Source organism: Rhinatrema bivittatum, chromosome 8 (assembly GCF_901001135.1).
Source record: "Rhinatrema bivittatum chromosome 8, aRhiBiv1.1, whole genome shotgun sequence".
In the NCBI taxonomy this organism is placed as follows: domain Eukaryota; kingdom Metazoa; phylum Chordata; class Amphibia; order Gymnophiona; family Rhinatrematidae; genus Rhinatrema; species Rhinatrema bivittatum.
In genome coordinates this window covers 240,931,440-240,949,956 of record NC_042622.1, presented here as the reverse complement: position 1 = coordinate 240,949,956, position 18,517 = coordinate 240,931,440, and the positions used below count along the sequence as shown (strand labels likewise).

General features: G+C 48.4%; 1 protein-coding gene across 3 annotated transcripts in view; it reads right to left on the bottom strand.

Moving 5' to 3' along the window:
* Positions 1-18,517, bottom strand: part of MAST3 (microtubule associated serine/threonine kinase 3) — a 248,094-nt gene that overhangs the window by 22,660 nt on the left and 206,917 nt on the right. For all 3 annotated transcript variants that reach the window (XM_029614319.1, XM_029614321.1, XM_029614320.1), the window contains 4 exons: positions 14,406-14,563; positions 13,943-14,172; positions 12,549-12,749; positions 11,258-11,484 (listed from right to left, as the gene is read on the bottom strand). In XM_029614319.1, the coding sequence (XP_029470179.1) occupies positions 11,258-11,484; positions 12,549-12,749; positions 13,943-14,172; positions 14,406-14,563 (816 nt within the window). The remainder of the gene's footprint in view (positions 1-11,257; positions 11,485-12,548; positions 12,750-13,942; positions 14,173-14,405; positions 14,564-18,517) is intronic.

The window sequence follows — 18,517 nt, the reverse complement described above, 5'->3', positions numbered from 1 at the left end:
AGTCCTGAACCCAACTGTTCTCATTGTGCTCTCTGTAGGTCCACACTGTCCCTGTTTCCCAGAGCACCGCAGTTGTGTTGTGCCTGTTGGCACCTTGTTCGGCTACTGTGGGTCCTGATCACAGGGGGCAGCCTGGAGCTCTGTAATTATCCACATGTGAAGACTACGATCCTGCTTGATCTAGAAGAAAGCGCAATTTCTTACTTGTAGCAGGTGTTCTCCTAGGACAGCAGGATGTTAGTCCACAGGAATCTCACCCGCCTTCCCACACTGTTGGGTTCACCTTCGATTTACTATGTTACCGAGACTGAAGGGGGGACCTCAAGTGGATGCGCGGATAGCGGCAGGTCTACCAGGGTGGGCCTCTGGACTGATCTGTGGTATTACAGGAATGAAAATTAGCAGGTTAGACCCAATTTTCCTTTCCTGAACATACCCAGATCAGTCCAGACCAGTGGGGTGTACCAAAGCCACACTACACCAGGCAGGAACCCGAAAGACTCGCTTTTAGAACGCTTTCCCCAAAGACCACGCCTTCCGGCGCTCTTACATCCAGACAGTAATGTCTTGTAAAGGTATGCATAGAGGACCATACAGCGGCCCTACATATTTCTTCAGGTGATACCAGTTGACACTCTGCCCAAGAAGTCGCCTGCACTCTAACAGAAAGTGCTTTCAAACCCGCCGGAATAGGTCGACAGTTGCCAATTTAGGACGAACAGATGGTCTCCTTCAACCATCGAGCCAAGGAGGTCTTGGATGCCTTCTCACCCTTCTTTGGACCCCCAAACACCACAAAAAGATGGTCCGACCTTCGAAAGTAGTGACTTTTAAATACCAGAGCAATACTCTGCGCACATCCAACAGGTGAAGATCTCTACCCGACGACGAGTCCCGAGTCCAATTTGGAAACCCGGTCAACTCCACAGATTGATTCACATTGAAGGCAGATACCACTTTGGGTAGGAAGGAAGGTACTATATGCAAAGACACCTTATCCGCCGAAATGCGCAGGAAAGGATCCCGACAGAAGAGAGCCTGCAGTTCGGAGATAAGTATAGCAGAGCAAGTGGCCACCAAAAAAAACATTTTCAAAAGTAAGGTCCTTGAGGGAGACCCGACGCAACGGCTCAAAGGGTGGAGCGCAAAGCGTCCGTAAAACCAGGTTAAGGTTCCAGTCCGGACACAACTTACGAACTGGAGGGCGAAGATCCTTTAACCCTTTTAGGAAACGGACAAATCCGGATGGCTAGCCAGGGGCTTGCCCCCTACCTGGCCCAAGGCACCCCTGAGCTGAAACCCGGACCCGGAGGGAACTGTAGTTCAGGCCCTTAGACAAGCCCTGTTGCAGAAAGGCTAAAATGTGGGGAATGGTCACCGAAAAGGGTGTCACGCCGTGCTGATCACACCATCCCTCAAACACTTTCCACACCCGAACGTACACCATGGAAGTGGAGGGACGTCTAGCCTGTAGGAGGGTGGAAATCACTGGTTCCGAATAGCCCTTCATGTGGAGCTGCCGCCTTTCAAAAGCCAGGCCGCGAGAGAGAAGCGATCCTCCTGATCCGAAAACATGGGTCCTTGATGGAGGAGATCCGGGAGGTGGGCCAGACGCAACGGACCATCCACCACTAGCTGAACGAGGTCTGCAAATCAAGGACGTCGTGGCCACTCCGGAGCCACCAGGACCACTGAACCTGGGTGTTGCTCTATAGATCGAAGAACGCGACCAATGAGGGGCCAAGGGAGAAAAACAGAGCAGAATCCCGGTCAGCCACTTGCACACGAGAGTGTCCAGACTGACCGACCTGACTTCCTTCTTTCGACTGAAGAACCGTACTGTCTTCGAGTTGGATCGCTTCGCCATGAGATCCAGCTGGGGAGCCCCCCATCTGGCACAAATGTGGTTCCAGGCCTCCTGGGAAATTTCCCACTCCCCGGGATCCAGCTGATGTCGGCTAAGGAAGTCTGCCTGCACATTGTCCACTCCTGCCATGTGAGAGGCTGCGATTCCCTCCAGATGAATTTCAGCCCAAGCAAAGAGAAGATAAGTCTCCCGAGCCACGACCGGACTCTTGATGCCACCCTGTCGGTTGAAATACGCCACTGTGGTGGCGTTGTCCGAGAAGATGCAAACCATTCTTGCTTGTATCTGAGGTAGAAACGACACCAACGCCCTGCGAACCGCCCTCGTCTCCAGGTGATTGATAGACCAGGACCATTCCTGTATGGACCGCGTGCCCTTGGCTGCATGACCCAGGCACACCATTCCCCAACCTTGGAGACTTGCATCCGTCGACACGACGACCCAATCTGAGACTTCGAGGGGCATGCCCTTCTGCAAGTTGGTCTCTGATAACCACCACTCCAGGTTGGTCCTGGTCTGATGTGACAACATAAGAACATAAGAAATTGCCATGCTGGGTCAGACCAAGGGTCCATCAAGCCCAGCATTCTTTTTCCAACAGAGGCCAAAACCAGGCCACAAGAACCTGGCAATTACCCAAACACTAAGAAGATCCCATGCTACTGATGCAATTAATAGCAGTGGCTATTCCCTAAGTAAAATTAATTAATAGCCATTAATGGACTTCTCCTCCAAGAACTTATCCAAACCTTTTTTGAACCCAGCTACACTAACAGCACTAACCACATCCTCTGGCAACAAATTCCAGAGCTTTATTGTGCGTTGAGTGAAAAAGAATTTTCTCAGATTAGTCTTAAATGTGTTACTTGCTAACTTCATGGAATGCCCCTAGTCCTTCTATTATTCGAAAGTGTAAATAACAGAGTCACATCTACTTGTTCAAGACCTCTCATGATCTTAAAGACCTCTATCATATCCCCCCCTCAGCCGTCTCTTCTCCAAGCTGAACAGCCCTAACCTCTTCAGCCTTTCCTCATAGGGGAGCTGTTCCATCCCCTTTATCATTTTGGTTGCCCTTCTCTGTACCTTCTCCATCGCAACTATATCTTTTTTGAAATGCGGCGACCAGAATTGTACACAGTATTCAAGGTGCGGTCTCACAATGGAGCGATACAGAGGCATTATGACATTTTCTGTTTTATTAACCATTCCCTTCCTAATAATTCTTAACATTCTATTTGCTTTTTTGACTGCTGCAGCACACTGAGCCGACAATTTTAAAGTATTATCCACTATGATGCCTAGATCTTTTTCCTGGGTGGTAGCTCCTAATATGGAACCTAACATCGTGTAACTACAGCAAGGGTTATTTTTCCCTATATGCAACACCTTGCACTTGTCCACATTAAATTTCATTTGCCATTTGGATGCCCAATCTTCCAGTCTTGCAAGGTCCTCCTGTAATGTATCACAGTCTGCTTGTGATTTAACTACTCTGAATAATTTTGTATCATCCGCAAATTTGATAACCTCACTCGTCGTATTGGCAGTTGGTACTGTTCCGACACCGGGTTCCACCGAGACAGTAGCACCCTCTGCAATGGCCTCATGTGAGCAAAGGCCCACGGCACCAACTCCAACTTCGACGCCAAGGAGCCCAGAAGCTGCAGATAGTCCCACACTCTGGGTAACGGAAGATGCAGAATATGAAGAACTAGTTCCTGCAACTTGCACATCCTGTCCGTTGTGAGGAACATCCTGCCGTCCCGAGTGTTGAAGTGAGCTCCCAGATATTCTAGGTACTGCGATGGGATCAGATGACTTTTTGTTCCATTGATCACCCAGCCCAGCGACTGGAGCAACTGAGTTACCTGGCATATCGCTCGCAAGCAATCCTCCTCCGACTTTATGCGAATCAGCCAGTTGTCGAGGTAAGGGTGGACTAACACTCCCTCCCGACATGGAGCCATCACCAAGCTGAAAAGGAGAGCCCGGAACTGAAAATGCTGTCCCAGAATCTTGAAACGCAGGAACTGCTGATGATCTCTCCGAATCGGGATGTGGAGGTAGGCTTCTGTAAGATCCAAGGAGGCGAGGAACTCCCCTTTGCAGACGACTACGATAACCGTTCTGAGGGTCTCCATCAGAAGTGAGGGACCCTCAAGCTTATGTTCACTTGCTGAAGATCCAGGATAGGACAGAAGGTGTCCTCCTTCGGGACCACAACTCATCCAGGGGAACGGGAACAATCGCTTCCAGACTGAGCAATCTTCGAATCGTCTCCTCTACTGTCACCCACTTGTTGCAGGAAATGAAGCGCGACTCCAGTAAGGTCTCCTTCAGTGGGCGAGAAAATTCTAAGGCCTAGCCTACTCTTATGACCTCCAGAACTCACTGGTCTGTGGTGATTTTGGCCCACTCCTCGAAAAACTGTGACAGTCTGCCCCTGACCGCCACACATGAGTGAGCGGGCCCGACATCATTGGGCAGGCTTTCCGGCTCCAGCTCCTTGGCTGGAGCCGCCTCGTGTCTGCCTGTAGGATCCACGAAAGGACTGCTGTCAAGTTGTTGACTGCCTGGAACTGGAGGAGGAGGGGCCACTCCTCCCCGACCTGAAACGCCGTGTGTCTCGATAATGGGCCCATGCACTGAAGGACTTCTTGAACGGCTTCCTATCCTCGGATAGCTTGTTCCCCTTGTATATCTACCCCTGATCATCGTAACGATGCTTCCGGTGCCTATCAGTAAATTCCAGGAAGACGATGCAGAGATAGAAAAAGAAAATCCTATAAGAAGGAAAAAGAATTTGAGCGGACAGAAGAACGGGCGGGCGTCTGGACTGATTCGTGGTACTACAGGAACGAAAATTATCAGGTAAGAACTAATTTTCCTTTCCCTGTACCATGAACATAAGAAAATGCCATACTGGGTCAGACCAAGGGTCCATCAAGCCCAGCATCCTGCTTCCAACAGTGGCCAATCCAGGCCACAAGAACCTGGCAAGTACCCAAAAACTAAGTCTATTCCATGTTACCATTGCTAATGGCAGTGGCTATTCTCTAGGTGAACTTAATAGCAGGTAATGGACTTCTCCTCCAAGAACTTATCCAATTCTTTTTTAAACACAGCTATACTAACTGCACTAACCACATCCTCTGGCAACAAATTCCAGAGTTTAATTGTGATTTGAGTAAAAAAAAACTTTCTCTGATTAGTTTTAAATATGCCCCATGCTAACTTCATGGAGTGCCCCCTAGTCTTTCTACTATCCGAAAGAGTAAATAACCGATTCACATCTACCCGTTCTAGACCTCTCATGATTTTAAACACCTCTATCATATCCACCCCCCCCTCAGTCGTCTCTTCTCCAAGCTGAAAAGTCCTAACCTCTTTAGTCTTTCCTTATAGGGGAGTTGTTCCATTCCCCTTATCATTTTGGTAGCCCTTCTCTGTACCTTCTCCATCGCAATTATATCTTTTTTGAGATGCGGCGACCAGAATTGTACACAGTATTCAAGGTGCGGTCTCACCATGGAGCGGTACAGAAGCATTATGACATTTTCCGTTTTATTCACCATTCCCTTTCTAATAATTCCCAACATTCTGTTTGCTTTTTTGACTGCTGCAGCACACTGAACCGACGATTTCAATGTGTTATCCACTATAACACCTAGATCTCTTTCTTGGGTTGTAGCACCTAATATGGAACCCAACATTGTGTAATTATAGCATGGGTTATTTTTCCCTATATGCATCACCTTGCACTTATGGGATGTCCCAAAGCTTCCCTACAAAGGGTGGGACCCAGAGAGTCCTACTTGAAGCACCTGCCAACCAAAGGAACCAAAAACTGGAGCCTGAACGTCAAGTCGGTAGTGACGAGCAAAAGTATGAAGAGATTTCCATGTAGCCGCCCTACATATTTCTTGCGGCGACACCGATTGAGACTCCGCCCAAGAGGCCACTTGAGAACGTAAAGAATGAGCTTTCAGGCCTTCAGGAACTGCTCGGCCCTTGCAAATGTAGGCAGAAGAAATCGCATCCTTCAACCAGCGAGTGATCATAACCTTAGAAGCTTGCTTCCCCCTGTTGGGTCCACTCCACAGGACAAAAAGATGATCGGAGACGCGGAAATCATTAGTGACCTCAAGATAATGCAATAAGACTCGTTTGACATCGAGACGACAAAGATCACTACTACCAGACGCCGCGATATCCTCTGGCAAAAAAGCAGGAAGTTCCATGGACTGATTAATATGAAAAGACGAAACCACCTTAGGTAAGAAAGAAGGTACGGTCTTGAGAGAGACGCCCGAGTCCGAGAAACGTAAGAAAGGGTCTCTAACAGGATAGAGCTTGGAGCTCAGACACTCTTCTGGCTGAACAAATAGCGACCAAGAAGACAGTCTTGAGAGTCAAGTCTTTGAGAGTGGCATGACGGAGAGGCTCGAACGGCACTGTATAAAGAGCTCGAAGTACCAAATTTAAACTCCACGAAGGACAAAAAGAGTGGACAGGCGGTTTCAGGTGCTTAGCGCCCCTGAGAAAACGTACAACATCCGAATGAGAGGCGACCGCCCGACCTTCAATGGAGCCCAGGAGGGAACCAAGAGCCAAAACCTGAATTCGCAGGGAGCTGACCGAAAGACCCTTGGAGAGACCTCGCTGAAGAAAGGTGAGTATCACCGAAACGGAAGGCGAACGTGCCAAAACACCCAGCTCCTCGCAGACATTTTCAAAAACCTTCCAGACTTGAATATAGGTTAGCGATGTTGACTGTTTGCGAGCCCTAAGGAGGGTGGCAATAACTTCTTCCTTATATCCTCTGCATCTCAAACGTCTCCGTTCAAAAGCCATGCCGGTAGACAGAAGCGATCCGCCTGGTCGAAAAATACGGGACCCTGCCGCAGAAGATGGGACAGGTGACAGAGACAAAGAGGTCCATGAACCACGGCCGTCGGGGCCATGAAAATGACCGGTCCGCGATGGAGCTCTATTCTCCGTAGAACCTTCCCCACTAACGGCCACGGTGGGAACACGTAAAGTAGAACGTTGGAGGGCCAGGGAAGAACCAGCGCGTCCACCCCCTCCAAACAATGCTCCCTCCACCGGCTGTAGAACCGGGGAGCCTTAGCGTTGGATAGTGTCGCCATGAGGTCCAGGTCAGGGGGACCCCACCTGTGCACGATTAGGTCCATCGCTACGTCTGACAACTCCCACTCGCCGGGATCGAGATGCTGTTGACTGAGGAAGTCGGCTTGAACATTCTCCTTGCCCGCTATGTGGGAGGCCGCCAGGCGATCCAAGTGCCACTCTGCCCAGAGAAAAAGCTTGCTGGCCTCTAGCGCCATTAGACGACTTCGAGTCCCCCCCTGCCGATTTATGTAGGCCACCGTGGTGGAATTGTCGGAAAGCACCCGGACTGCTTTGTGGCGAATCAGAGGAAGAAAAAATTTGAGGGCCAGGCGAACCGCTCGGGCTTGTAGACGATTGATGTGCCACGTGACTGGGACAGGGACCAGAAACCTTGAGTCATTTGGGATTGGCAGATGGCCCCCCCAACCGGAGAGGCTGGCATCCGTTGTCACTATGATCCAAGAGGGAGTTAGAAGAGGCATCCCCTTGAGAAGATGAGCCGGGGAGAACCACCATTGTATATTGGCAATGGTAGAGTCGGAGAGAGGGAGAATCTCCTGGTATTGTTCGGATATTGGCTTCCAACGGGATAACAAAGCTTTCTGTAAAGGACGCATATGAGCAAACGCCCAGGAAACAAGATCGATCGTGGAAGCCATTGTCCCTAGAACCTGCAGGTAATCCCACGCCGTGGGAAGCGGTAGAGAGACGAAAATGTTCAATTGATCGATCAGGCTGAGTGCCCGTGAGTCCGAGAGAAAAACGTTCCCGACCCGGGTGTTGAAAAGAGCGCCCAGGAATTCTAGCTCTTGTGAGGGCCAATGCTTTTGGAGTAGTTGATTATCCAGCCGAGTGAAGTGAGAAGGGCCAATACTCTGTCTACCGCGAGCACACAGAGGGCAGCAGACTTGGCCCTTACCAACCAGTCGTCCAGATAAGGATGAACTAATATCCCCTCTCATCGGAGAGCTGCCGCAACGACCACCATTATCTTGGTGAAGGTGCGGGAAGCAGTCGCGAGACCGAAGGGAAGGGCTCGAAACTGGAAGTGCTGGCCTAGGATCTGAAAACGAAGGAACCTTTGGTGTTCCCGACGGATTGGGATGTGAAAATAGGCCTTCATCAGATCGAGGGAAGCTAGAAACTTGCCAGGACAGACCGCCGCAGTTACTGCACGCAGGGTTTCCATCTTGAAACTGGGAACCCTGAGAGGTCGATTGACCCTCTTGGGATCCAAAATAGGGTGGAAGGAATCGTCCTTTTTGGGAACAACAAAGTAAATTGAATACTGGCCGGCGCCCTGTTCTTGCACTGGTACCGGAAGGATTGCCCCCAATTCCTGAAGTCTCAACAGGGTGTGACAAACTGCCGACCGCTTGGAACGGCTGCAAGGGGACTCGATATATAGGTCCTGCAGGTCCCTGGCAAACTCTAACGCGTAGCCATGTTCTATCACTTCGAGAACCTAGAGATCGGATGTAATTTTGGCCCACTCCTCGAGAAACAGAGAAAGACGCCCACCTAAGTTTCGAGCGGAGGAATAGACCGGCCGAATCTCAATGGGGAGCTGTCTTAGCAGTCGTGAGTTGTTGATGGCCATCTCGAAAGCCTCGACGGCCACGAAAGGAATGGGATCAAGACTGTGACCTGGATATGCCTCCCCTGGGGAAGGATCCACGGGCCCTGTTACCGTATCGGCGGTTCCCCCTGAAGCGAGTGCAAGTCGGGAAAAAAAAAGACTTCGACTGCTTAGGATGGTCCTCTGGCAGCTTGTGGACCTTGTTCTCACCCAAGGATTTAATAAGCTGCTCCAGATCCTCACCAAAAAGCAACTTGCCCTTAAAAGGAAGAGTGCCCAACTGAGCCTTAGAAGAAGCATCAGCGGACCAATTACGTAGCCATAGAAGACGTCGGGCTGAGACAGCAGAAACCATAGCCTCTGCTTGGACCCGAAGCAAGTCATAAAGGGCATCCGCACCATAGGCTATAGCACCCTCCAAACGTTCAGCTTGCTCAGCCTCTGTAGATGGGAGGTCCTGGGTGCTGAGTAACTGTTGCATCCACCTAAGGCTTGCCCGCTGCATGAGACTGCCCGGACTCCTAGAGCTAAAACCTCAAAAATGCGCTTCAAATAAAATTCAAGCTTACGGTCCTGCACATCCTGTAATGCTGTGGCGCCCACCACCAGAATGGTGGTACGTTTTGTCACTGCAGTAACAGAAGAATCAACTTTTGGAATTTTTAACATGTCCAGGCAGTCCTCAGGGAGCGGGTAGAGCTTTTCCATAGCCCTACCAACTCGAAGACCCGTCTCTGGTGACTCCCATTCCCAGAGGAGGAGCAAGCGGTGCATTGGATGAAAAGGGAAGGTACGCGGTAACGCCCTGAGCCTCGCCAGGACCGGGTCGCATTAGGTGTCATTGCTGCCGCCACAGAATAATCTGGGGGGGGCTTCAATTCCCAATTCCTGGAGAACAAAAGGAATAAGAGGCTCTAGTTCCTCCCATTGAAACAAGCGCAGAACACGGGGATCGTCGCCTTACAGTGGGAGGGCTTGGGCCGAGATAACATTCACCCCTTCATCCAACTGGTCCGGAGGGTCTGGAATAGGAATGGGGGACGGCACAGGCAAAAGACGACGATTCGGAGGAGGGGGAACTATAGGGGGGGGTTCCACCTCCCTCTGTAAGCTAGTCAAGTAAGATTCGTGAAGCAAAAGAACAAAATCCGAAGAAAAACGGGTCCGGGACGATTTTCCCACAGGGGGAGGGGGCGGATGAGGTGAGGGGGGGGGGGTCCGAGCCACCTCCCCAAGAGCGAACCGGGCTCAAATCGGGGGGTAAAAGTGAAGAAATCGGGTCCTCTGCCCCAGGAGAACTAGACTGTGTTTCCTCAGAAACACCTAAAATGACCACCGTTCCCGAGATGGGAACGGCCTGGCTGTACATCGGGGAGTCCGACCCTGAGGTTTAAAAGCATGCGAAACCGAAGAGGAGTCTTCCCCCCCCCGAAAGGCACCTGGAGCATACCCCCTTGCGGGAGAGTCGGGAGGCCGACTTTCCACACACTATACAAGAAAGTGGCCGCGGCATGAGCAGGGGAAAAAAAACAGCTGCGATGTCAATTAAAAACAGCTGACTGGGGAGCCCCTGAGGAGCTGGGCGGGAGATTAAACCCTGCTCCCACCTCACAAAAAGCTGCTGCCTTACTATTTTTTTTTTTTTAAACAAAAATGGAATGGTCCTCTGTGATAAAATACAAAATCTCCCTTATTATTTCTTTTCTTTTTTTTTTATTCACAGAGACAGGGGAAAAGACATCCCTGACAGCCCAAGCGAGGAATATACATCTCGGGGAATGGCAGCAGAGAAAGTGGGGAGAGGGACTGGCACCACCAGTATCACCCATACTAGGTCACTGGGAAGGGAACCTAGGCTGATAAAAATCAAGGGGCAAAATCCCCCTAGTAACCCCAAGAGCGAGGGAGACAGAATTGTCTACCCCAACACAGTCAGTCAGAGAAAAATTTCTCTGTAAAATTATTATTTTTTTTTTTAAATATGTAAGAAAGGCAAACTAAAAATGTACTTGCGTGAGCTTGCCCCAGAAAGAAAGAAGAAAACACCAACGAGCACAGAGGGCAAGCTAACAGGGAACCACAGGGTGAGCTGGTCCACCTGCTGGAGACAGACAAATACTGAGGGTTCCAGGGTGGGTTCCATCCTTATATGGGCAAGCCTCAGAACTTTGGTCTGCCTCCACCTGCTGGAAGGGGGGCTCAACCCATAGTCTGGACTGATCCGGGTATGTACAGGGGAAAAAAAATTATCCTGTACACCTATATCACGGTGTGGCCGCCATGTAGAGGAAACTGTGCTGCTCCGTACAAATTTTAAAATAGATATATCACTTAAAAACTTCTCTCAGATTATGGGTGTGTCACTATTCTTCAGTTCCTACACACTTCTTTAGGAAACATTTCTCCCTCACAGACTCTTCTTATGGAAGGGGGCAAGGGCTTTGTGGTCAGAGCAAAGGAATAGGAACCCAAAAGACCAGACTTCAGCTCCTGCTTCTGCACGTACTGTGACCCTGGAGAAGTCATTTTATCCCGAATTGTCTCAGGGACCAGTTTTGAAAAGTAAACTCTTTTGGAGCGGGGACTCTTCATACCTGTATATAAATTTTACTGCTAACAGGAATCTCTGCTCTCCATTCACTCCCCACCCGCCCCTAATGGGCCAGCACACTCACCCAGACCATGTGATGCACAGTGTACACATCGCTGTCCCCCATGTACACACGGATGGCACGCAGGGTGAAGCCATACTTCTTCCCAGAGCTGTGGATCACTATGGGGGGCCGCAGGCTGGTGATGCTGAGGGGGGAGTCCCGGCTTGGGGAGGAGTCCCGGGAAGAAGGATTCGAGGACAGGGAGCGTGGGGAGATGGGGCTCATCAGGGATCCATTTCCGTAATCATCTGCAATACAAGAAGAGGACCTTGAAACTCTGTGCTTACTACAGAAGTTAAAAAGATTGCAGAAGACAAATAGGTTATAACAGGGCTTCCCAAACCTGTACCAGTGACCCCCAGGGCTGGTCGGGCTTTCAGGATCTCTATAATTAATATACATGAGAAAGTTACATACAGAGTGCCAGCATATGCAAATTTATCTCATACATATTTATTGCTGATATCCTGAAAACCAGCAGAATTGGCCATTCCTGAAATAGAGGCATGCAGATATAATTCTGAAGAAACCACAATTCCAGGTAATGTAATGGGGATGAAACCAGGACCATCAGCCAGTCCAGGTGAGGAGGCGGGGTGGTGGGCAAAAGAAAAATATGTAGCCGACTGCTAACCCTACTGGTGATAGGGTATGAGGAAGTTGGGAGAGGGAATGAAAAATATATTATACATTTTAATTAACGCTACAAAAAATATCTAGTTCCAAGTGCCTTCATTACCAGTTGAACCCTGCCCATAACCTTTCTGCCTTCCATCAAAACTGTAAAACCTGTCATGGAGGGGGGAGGGAGGCTCTTCAGAAGCCTGAGCTCAGAGGGAGGAGAGCACTGGGGACACACACACAGCCCCAGCGGGACACTACCTACTGGAAGTTAACAAAACGACTTTTACCAATGATGTGGCTTTTACAAGCTATGAAGAATGATGGATGTCAAAGCCCTCCGAAGGCCCCCTCTACAGTGCTTTCATAGTCTGAATCCACACACAGGGCTACCAACAGACCTCAGTCCTGACCTGCAACTCCCAAATACTCCACGTACACTCTTAAACGGTCCAAGGCAGATTCTGCTCTCCAGTTATCTTGAAATATCTCAGATATGCTAATTCCTGTGCACCTTTCAGCATCCTTAAAGAATTATTCAAAATAATCCTCGCCCTCCCCTTCCAAGATGTGCAGTGGATTAAGGGACTTGGCAGATTTCTTTTTTAAACACTTCTGTTTGGGGATTTTAAAATATTGTTTTAGGCCTTCCAAAGAGATGAAAACCTGCATACAAGCCCTTCCCATGTACCTGAGGTAATGATGAGAGATAATGCTGACACAGAGGCAGACTTGGGGACACGGCTCCCCAGAGGTGTTTTCTGCTTCTCCGGGGCGTCTCTCGGGCCTCCGAGCCGACGGCTGGCACCAGGGTCCAGCGCTCGGGGTGTGGAGTTTTTGGCACCCGTGCTGTTGCTGCGTAGCCGGATCCGGTTCAGATTCCCCATGTCGGCTGAAACAAAACAAAAGAGAAGCATCAGAGGGAGTCTGGAGGGTGGGGGTGTCACAGAAGCCACAGACCACATCAGTAGACCAGACCATGCAGGCAGGCCTGCTCTACTCATTAAATAGCAAACTGGTGGCTTTCAGGTTGCCCCCGGTCCAGGATGGCGTAACATCACCCTCTGGATCAAATACAGGGAGCGCTTACAGTGGTGCAAAAAAAAGAAAAAAAAAAGTGATCCCAGGATCTCACGATTCCGAGACAGTTTGTCGCATGACAACAGACAACAGGGTCAATTTTTGGGGAAAGGTTATTGTCAGATTTTACTTACGGCCTGCTGTGTTGCCAAGATTATAATGCTTTGGATATCAAAAGATCCTCCTACGCTTGTGCTGTGGCAGTTACGCATGACTGAATTATTTACAATGGAATAAGCTTTATATGGGAATAAAGAGAAAAACAGATCCTTGGACTTTTGGGGTGTGTAGGTTCCGTTCAGAGAGGCGTTGTCAGAGGACATTAAATCTTTATATCCCATCAGGTAGTCCCCAAAACCACACGGAGAGATTATTTTCTGTTTCTTAGACAGCAGTAATTTAATTCCTGGATTGGAACAACAAGTTCTGTGTTGTTGACCCTAGCGATTTTTGCTTGAGAGGTAGATGTATCCGAGATGGATAATAGCGATATTTGTTCAGACTATATATGGGATGGGTGGGTGGGGGCAGAGGGGATAGGGATGAAAACCATGAAAAGATGGAAATATTGATATTTGTATCTTTATAATTGATCTTATCAATAAAAAGCTTGAGAAAAAATTGATTTCTAAATATAATTATTTTGTACCAAGGCACTGCTGTAAATAAATCACACTTAACAGGGATCCAGTGTGGTGGGGGGGGGGGGGGGGGGGAAATCACTCACAGGACCCAGGTCAATCCAGATAGGCAGATCCAGTCCTGGTTTTGCCTTACCCCATCTATGGACTTGTAGATCTGGCTCCTTTCTAGTGCCTGTGCTCTCTTTCTTTTACTTCCAAGCATTAAAAAATAAAAAACACCAAATAACATTCTCCCTAAGGGGTGGAAGGGACGAGGAGAGGGGTTGTCAAAAAGTAAGCACAGAATCGTAACGCAAGTGACGATACATGAAGATAAGATTAGTTATCGCCACAGCATCGGCGGCAGGCATAGCTTACCTACCTGACAGGGATGAGACCTTGGCCCCTCCTGTAGTGGTCCGGGGCTCTCCCAGGATGAAGATGGGTTTCTCGGGCTTTGAGAAACTGTGGTCAGAGCTCTCGTCCTCAGAGGAGAAGGCAAACTTCGGCATTGTCTCCAGGCTATAAGCGCTGCTCAGCATGCAGGGGCTCCTGCTCCTCTCGTATTGCGAGGAGTGGTGGGAACAGCTGGATGACGTCCATGACCTCAGTCTGTTTTGGGGAAAAGGGGAGGAAAAACAAACAAAGCAAAATTTAAAAGGACAGAGAAACAGAAATGTTTTCAACTGCATAGGTAGACAGTGTAATCCAGCACCAATTAACTACAAGTCCATATAGAGGAACAGGGTCTTTATTTCTGTACGATGCCCGACTTTACTGAGGTCCAAGTGTTAGCTGCTCCTACCCCTCATGGGCTCCCTGTTTCTGCCTGTCCCCTCACTTACCTGCTCCCTGGCCCTATCTGATGACTCTTCTTTCCCTCTCCCGATGCTGACCTCTTCCACCTTTCCGTTCCATCCACTTTCTCCTCACTGCGGCTCCGCTCAGCGGACGAGAAACCTAGGCTCAGCTGGTTGGCAAGATGTTCGGAGCTGCTGTAAACCTGTGCGAGAAAGAATACAGAGTGACTCCAGCCGACATGATATAATGCATCTCTCGATTTCCACTGGGTAATTTTTCTAAATTTTTTTTTTAGAGCGCTTTCCAGCTACCGATGGCACTAAAACATTGGAAAATTGGTTCTTACCTGATAATTTTTGTTCCTGTAGGACCACAGATCAGTCCAAACTCCTGGGTTTTGCCTCCCTGCCAGCAGATGGAGACAGAGAAAGTTTCACTGACACTGTACATAACTCAGTATACCATCTGCAGTCCCTCAGTACTGACCTGTACCTAAGCCAAGATGACAGCAACAACCATAAATTTCTAAGCAAATTTGCTTCCCTCCAATGAGCCAAAAGAAGGTGAAGTTGCCCAAAAAGACAATGGAAAACTCATCTCCCAAATTTAACATAAGCAATCAGCTTTGAAAACCTTCGACAACTCTGTACTATATACAAAGCAACAGTACGAGCGGCGAACTTCCCCCACCCCCCCCCTCAAGTAAATGGGCGGGTCTCTGGACTGATCTGTGGTACTACGGGAATGAAAATTAATAGGTAAGAACCAATTTTCCTTTCCCTGTACGTACCCAGATCAGTCCAGACTCCAGGGATGTACCCTAAGCTCCTCTTAACTTGGGTGGGACACGGAGAGTTCCGCTTGTAGAATACTCTCACCAAAGCACATGGAAGCCGGATCCCCCACATCCAAGTGATAATGCCTAGCAAAAATGTGCAAAGACTTCCCAGTAAACACCCAGCAAATTTCATACAGACACACCTGTTGTGTCAGCTCAGGAAGTTGCCTGAGAATGCATCAAGTGTGCCCCTAAACCCCCCAGCAGCGGGCGCCATTTAGAAATGCAAGTCAACTCGACTGCTTCCTTCAGCCATTGCACAACTGTGGCCTTAGATGACTTATTTCCCTTTTTTGGACCACTCCACAGTATAAAGAGGTGATACAATCTACAAAGAAGTGATGCGATCTATGGAAATCATAAGTGACTTTTAGATACCTCAATAATACATGCCTCCAATCCAAGAGCCTAAGCTTTCCCGCATGAGGCGTAGAGGAATCCAAATTCATAAAAGCTGGAAGCACTAATGTCTAAGACAGAACACTGAGACTACCTGAGGCAGAAAAGAAGGCACATGCATAAAGATACCACCGAATTAGACATCTGTAGGAAGGGATCTTGACACGACAGCATCTGGAGCTCCAAAATTCTTCTGGTTGAAAAAATAGCCACAAAAAACAAAAAAAAAAACACTTTAAGAGTCAAGTCCTTAACTGTAGCTCTCTTTAGTGGTTCAAACTGAGCTTCACACAATCCTCTAAGGACTAGATTCAGATTCCAAGATGGACAAAGGTTCTGCATCTGAGGACGCAAGTTCTTACATAGAAACATAGAAATGACGGCAGAAGAAGACCAAACGGCCCATCCAGTCTACCCAGCAAGCTTCACACATTTTTTTCTCATACTTATCTGTTTCTCTTAGCTCTTTGGTTCTATTTCCCTTCCACCCCCACCATTAATGTAGAGAGCAGTGATGGAGCTGCATCCGAGTGAAATATCAAGCTTGATTAGTTAGGGGTAGTAGGGGTAGTAACCGCCGCAATAAGCAAGCTACACCCATGCTTATTTGTTTTACCCAGACTATGTTATTCAGCCCTTATTGGTTGTTTTACTTCTTCTTAGCTCCCTAAAGGAACCGTATAACATCCGGATGTGCGGACAGTGGATACCCTTGCACCTTACCCCGGAGACAACCCAATGTTGCTACCTGTACTCTCAGAGCATTAAACACCTGTCCCTTGACCAGAAACTTTCCATAGAAAAGCCAAAATGTGTGACACCATAGCCTGAACAGACTGAGGCTGCACTCCATCAACAGCAGACCAAGATTCGAAGATCCTCCAAATTCGCACATACGTCAAGGATGTAGAAGGTAGTCTAGCCTGCAATAAGGTGGAAATAACCAATTCAGAATATCCCCTCCATCTCAGTAGTCTCCTCTCAGAAGTGAAGTTGCCTGATCCAAAAATATTGGGCCTTGGTGGAAAACAGTCGACCGATGTCCGAACCTCAGGGGCCTATCTAAGGCCAGGTCGATCAGATCTGGGAAGCATGGTTGATGTGGCCATTCTGGAGCTACCAGGATCACATGTCTGAATGTTTCTCTATCTGCCATAATCCCCACCATAGGCCACATAAAGGAAGACAAAGAATTCCTCGAGTTCACGGCAGTACCAGAGCTCAGATTCTTTTGTACCGTGTTCTGTTCAGCGGCTGTAAGCCATGGTGTCTTGGTGCTCTCTTTGGTTGGGATATCCCCATTTTCAGTGAAAGAGATTCATTGCTGCTTCCGACAGCTCCCATTCCCCAGGGTCTAACTTTCTCTGACTGATAAAATCCGCTTAAATGTTGTTCACTCTGGCGATGTGAGACACTGCTAGCCGCTCCAAGTACTGCTCTGCCCAGAGAATCAACTCCCAGGCCTCTCGTGCCACTTCCTGATTCCACCTTGATAGTTAATGTAGTCCACTGTCATTGCATTGTCTGATAGGATCTGTACTGGATGGCCGCATAACCTTGGCAGACGGGCAAGCAACGCGAAATGCACCACTCTTGTCTCTGACTGATAGACTATGAGGCGTCCTATTTCAATCACTGGCCCTGCGCCGACTGATCTTGCCAAGCCGCCCTCCATCTGGAGAGGCCTGCATTGGTGGTGACTATTATGCTATTTGGAATCTCCAATTCCACACCTCACTTGAGATTGGTGCGAGTAAGCCATCACAAAAGACTGTCCCTGGCTTCTCCCTCTAACAGAAGAGGAAGATGAAACTCTTCCAAAAAGGGATTCCAGAGGGAGAGAAGAGATCAATGCAGAGGCCACATATGTTCTAAAGTTATAATGTTAAAGCAGTATGTAGATGCAGTTTTTACAAGTTATAATGTAAAGATAATATGACCTGTTGTCACACTATCATACAAGTTATCATGTAAACCGATGTGATACCCATGTTTGAATGTCGGTATATAAAAACAAACAAATAAATAAATGAATATGTGCGAATACCCAATGCATTAATTCCAGTGTCGATGCCATAGAACCCAGGACCTGTAAATAGTCCCAGACACTGGGCACCGAAAGCTCTAGCAGAATCTGACTCTTCAATTTCATCACTCTCTCCGCAGTGTGTTGAACTGAGCTTCCAGATACTCCAGAGTTTGTAAGAGGATTAAATGTCTTGTTGCTAGGTTCACCTCCTATCCTAGAGACTTCAAGCGCATCAGTACCTTTTATACTGATTGTCAACAGAAGTCATCTGATTTTGCACAAATGAGCCAGTCATCCAGATACGAATACACCAACACACCCTCATTTTGCAATGCGACTGCCCTCACCACCATCACCTTGGTGAAGGTACGTGGAGCAGTCATCAGCCATAGGAAAGGGCTCGAAACCGAAAATGTTCTCTTAGGATTATGAACCTCAGGAACCTCTGGTGCTCCGGCTTGATGGTTATGTGCAGATACGCCTCTATCAAGGCGAGAGATGCCAAGAAGTATCACCTTGCATTCTGCCGCTATGAGGGACCTCAGAGTTGGACCTCAGAGTTTCCATATGGAAAACGGGGAACCTTGAGAGCCACATTTACCTTCTTTAAATCCAATATCTCTTGAATTGGATACGGAGGGAAAAGAAACAGGATGCTTAACTTAAAATTGACCTCTGGCCACACTAAGCTTGTTCAGTGTCTAAGCCAACAGACTCAGCAAGACATTGCTGTGAAAAAAGAAAAAATCTGAGCAGAGTCCAAAGTGGCTCTCAATCATACACAATTTCTCCCTTTTGTAGAAAAGAGAAAGCCAATTCCCCATTGGAATTCTTCAATGTCTCATGATCCAAAACCCCTTGAACATTTCCAGGGTTCAGTCTCCCTATGG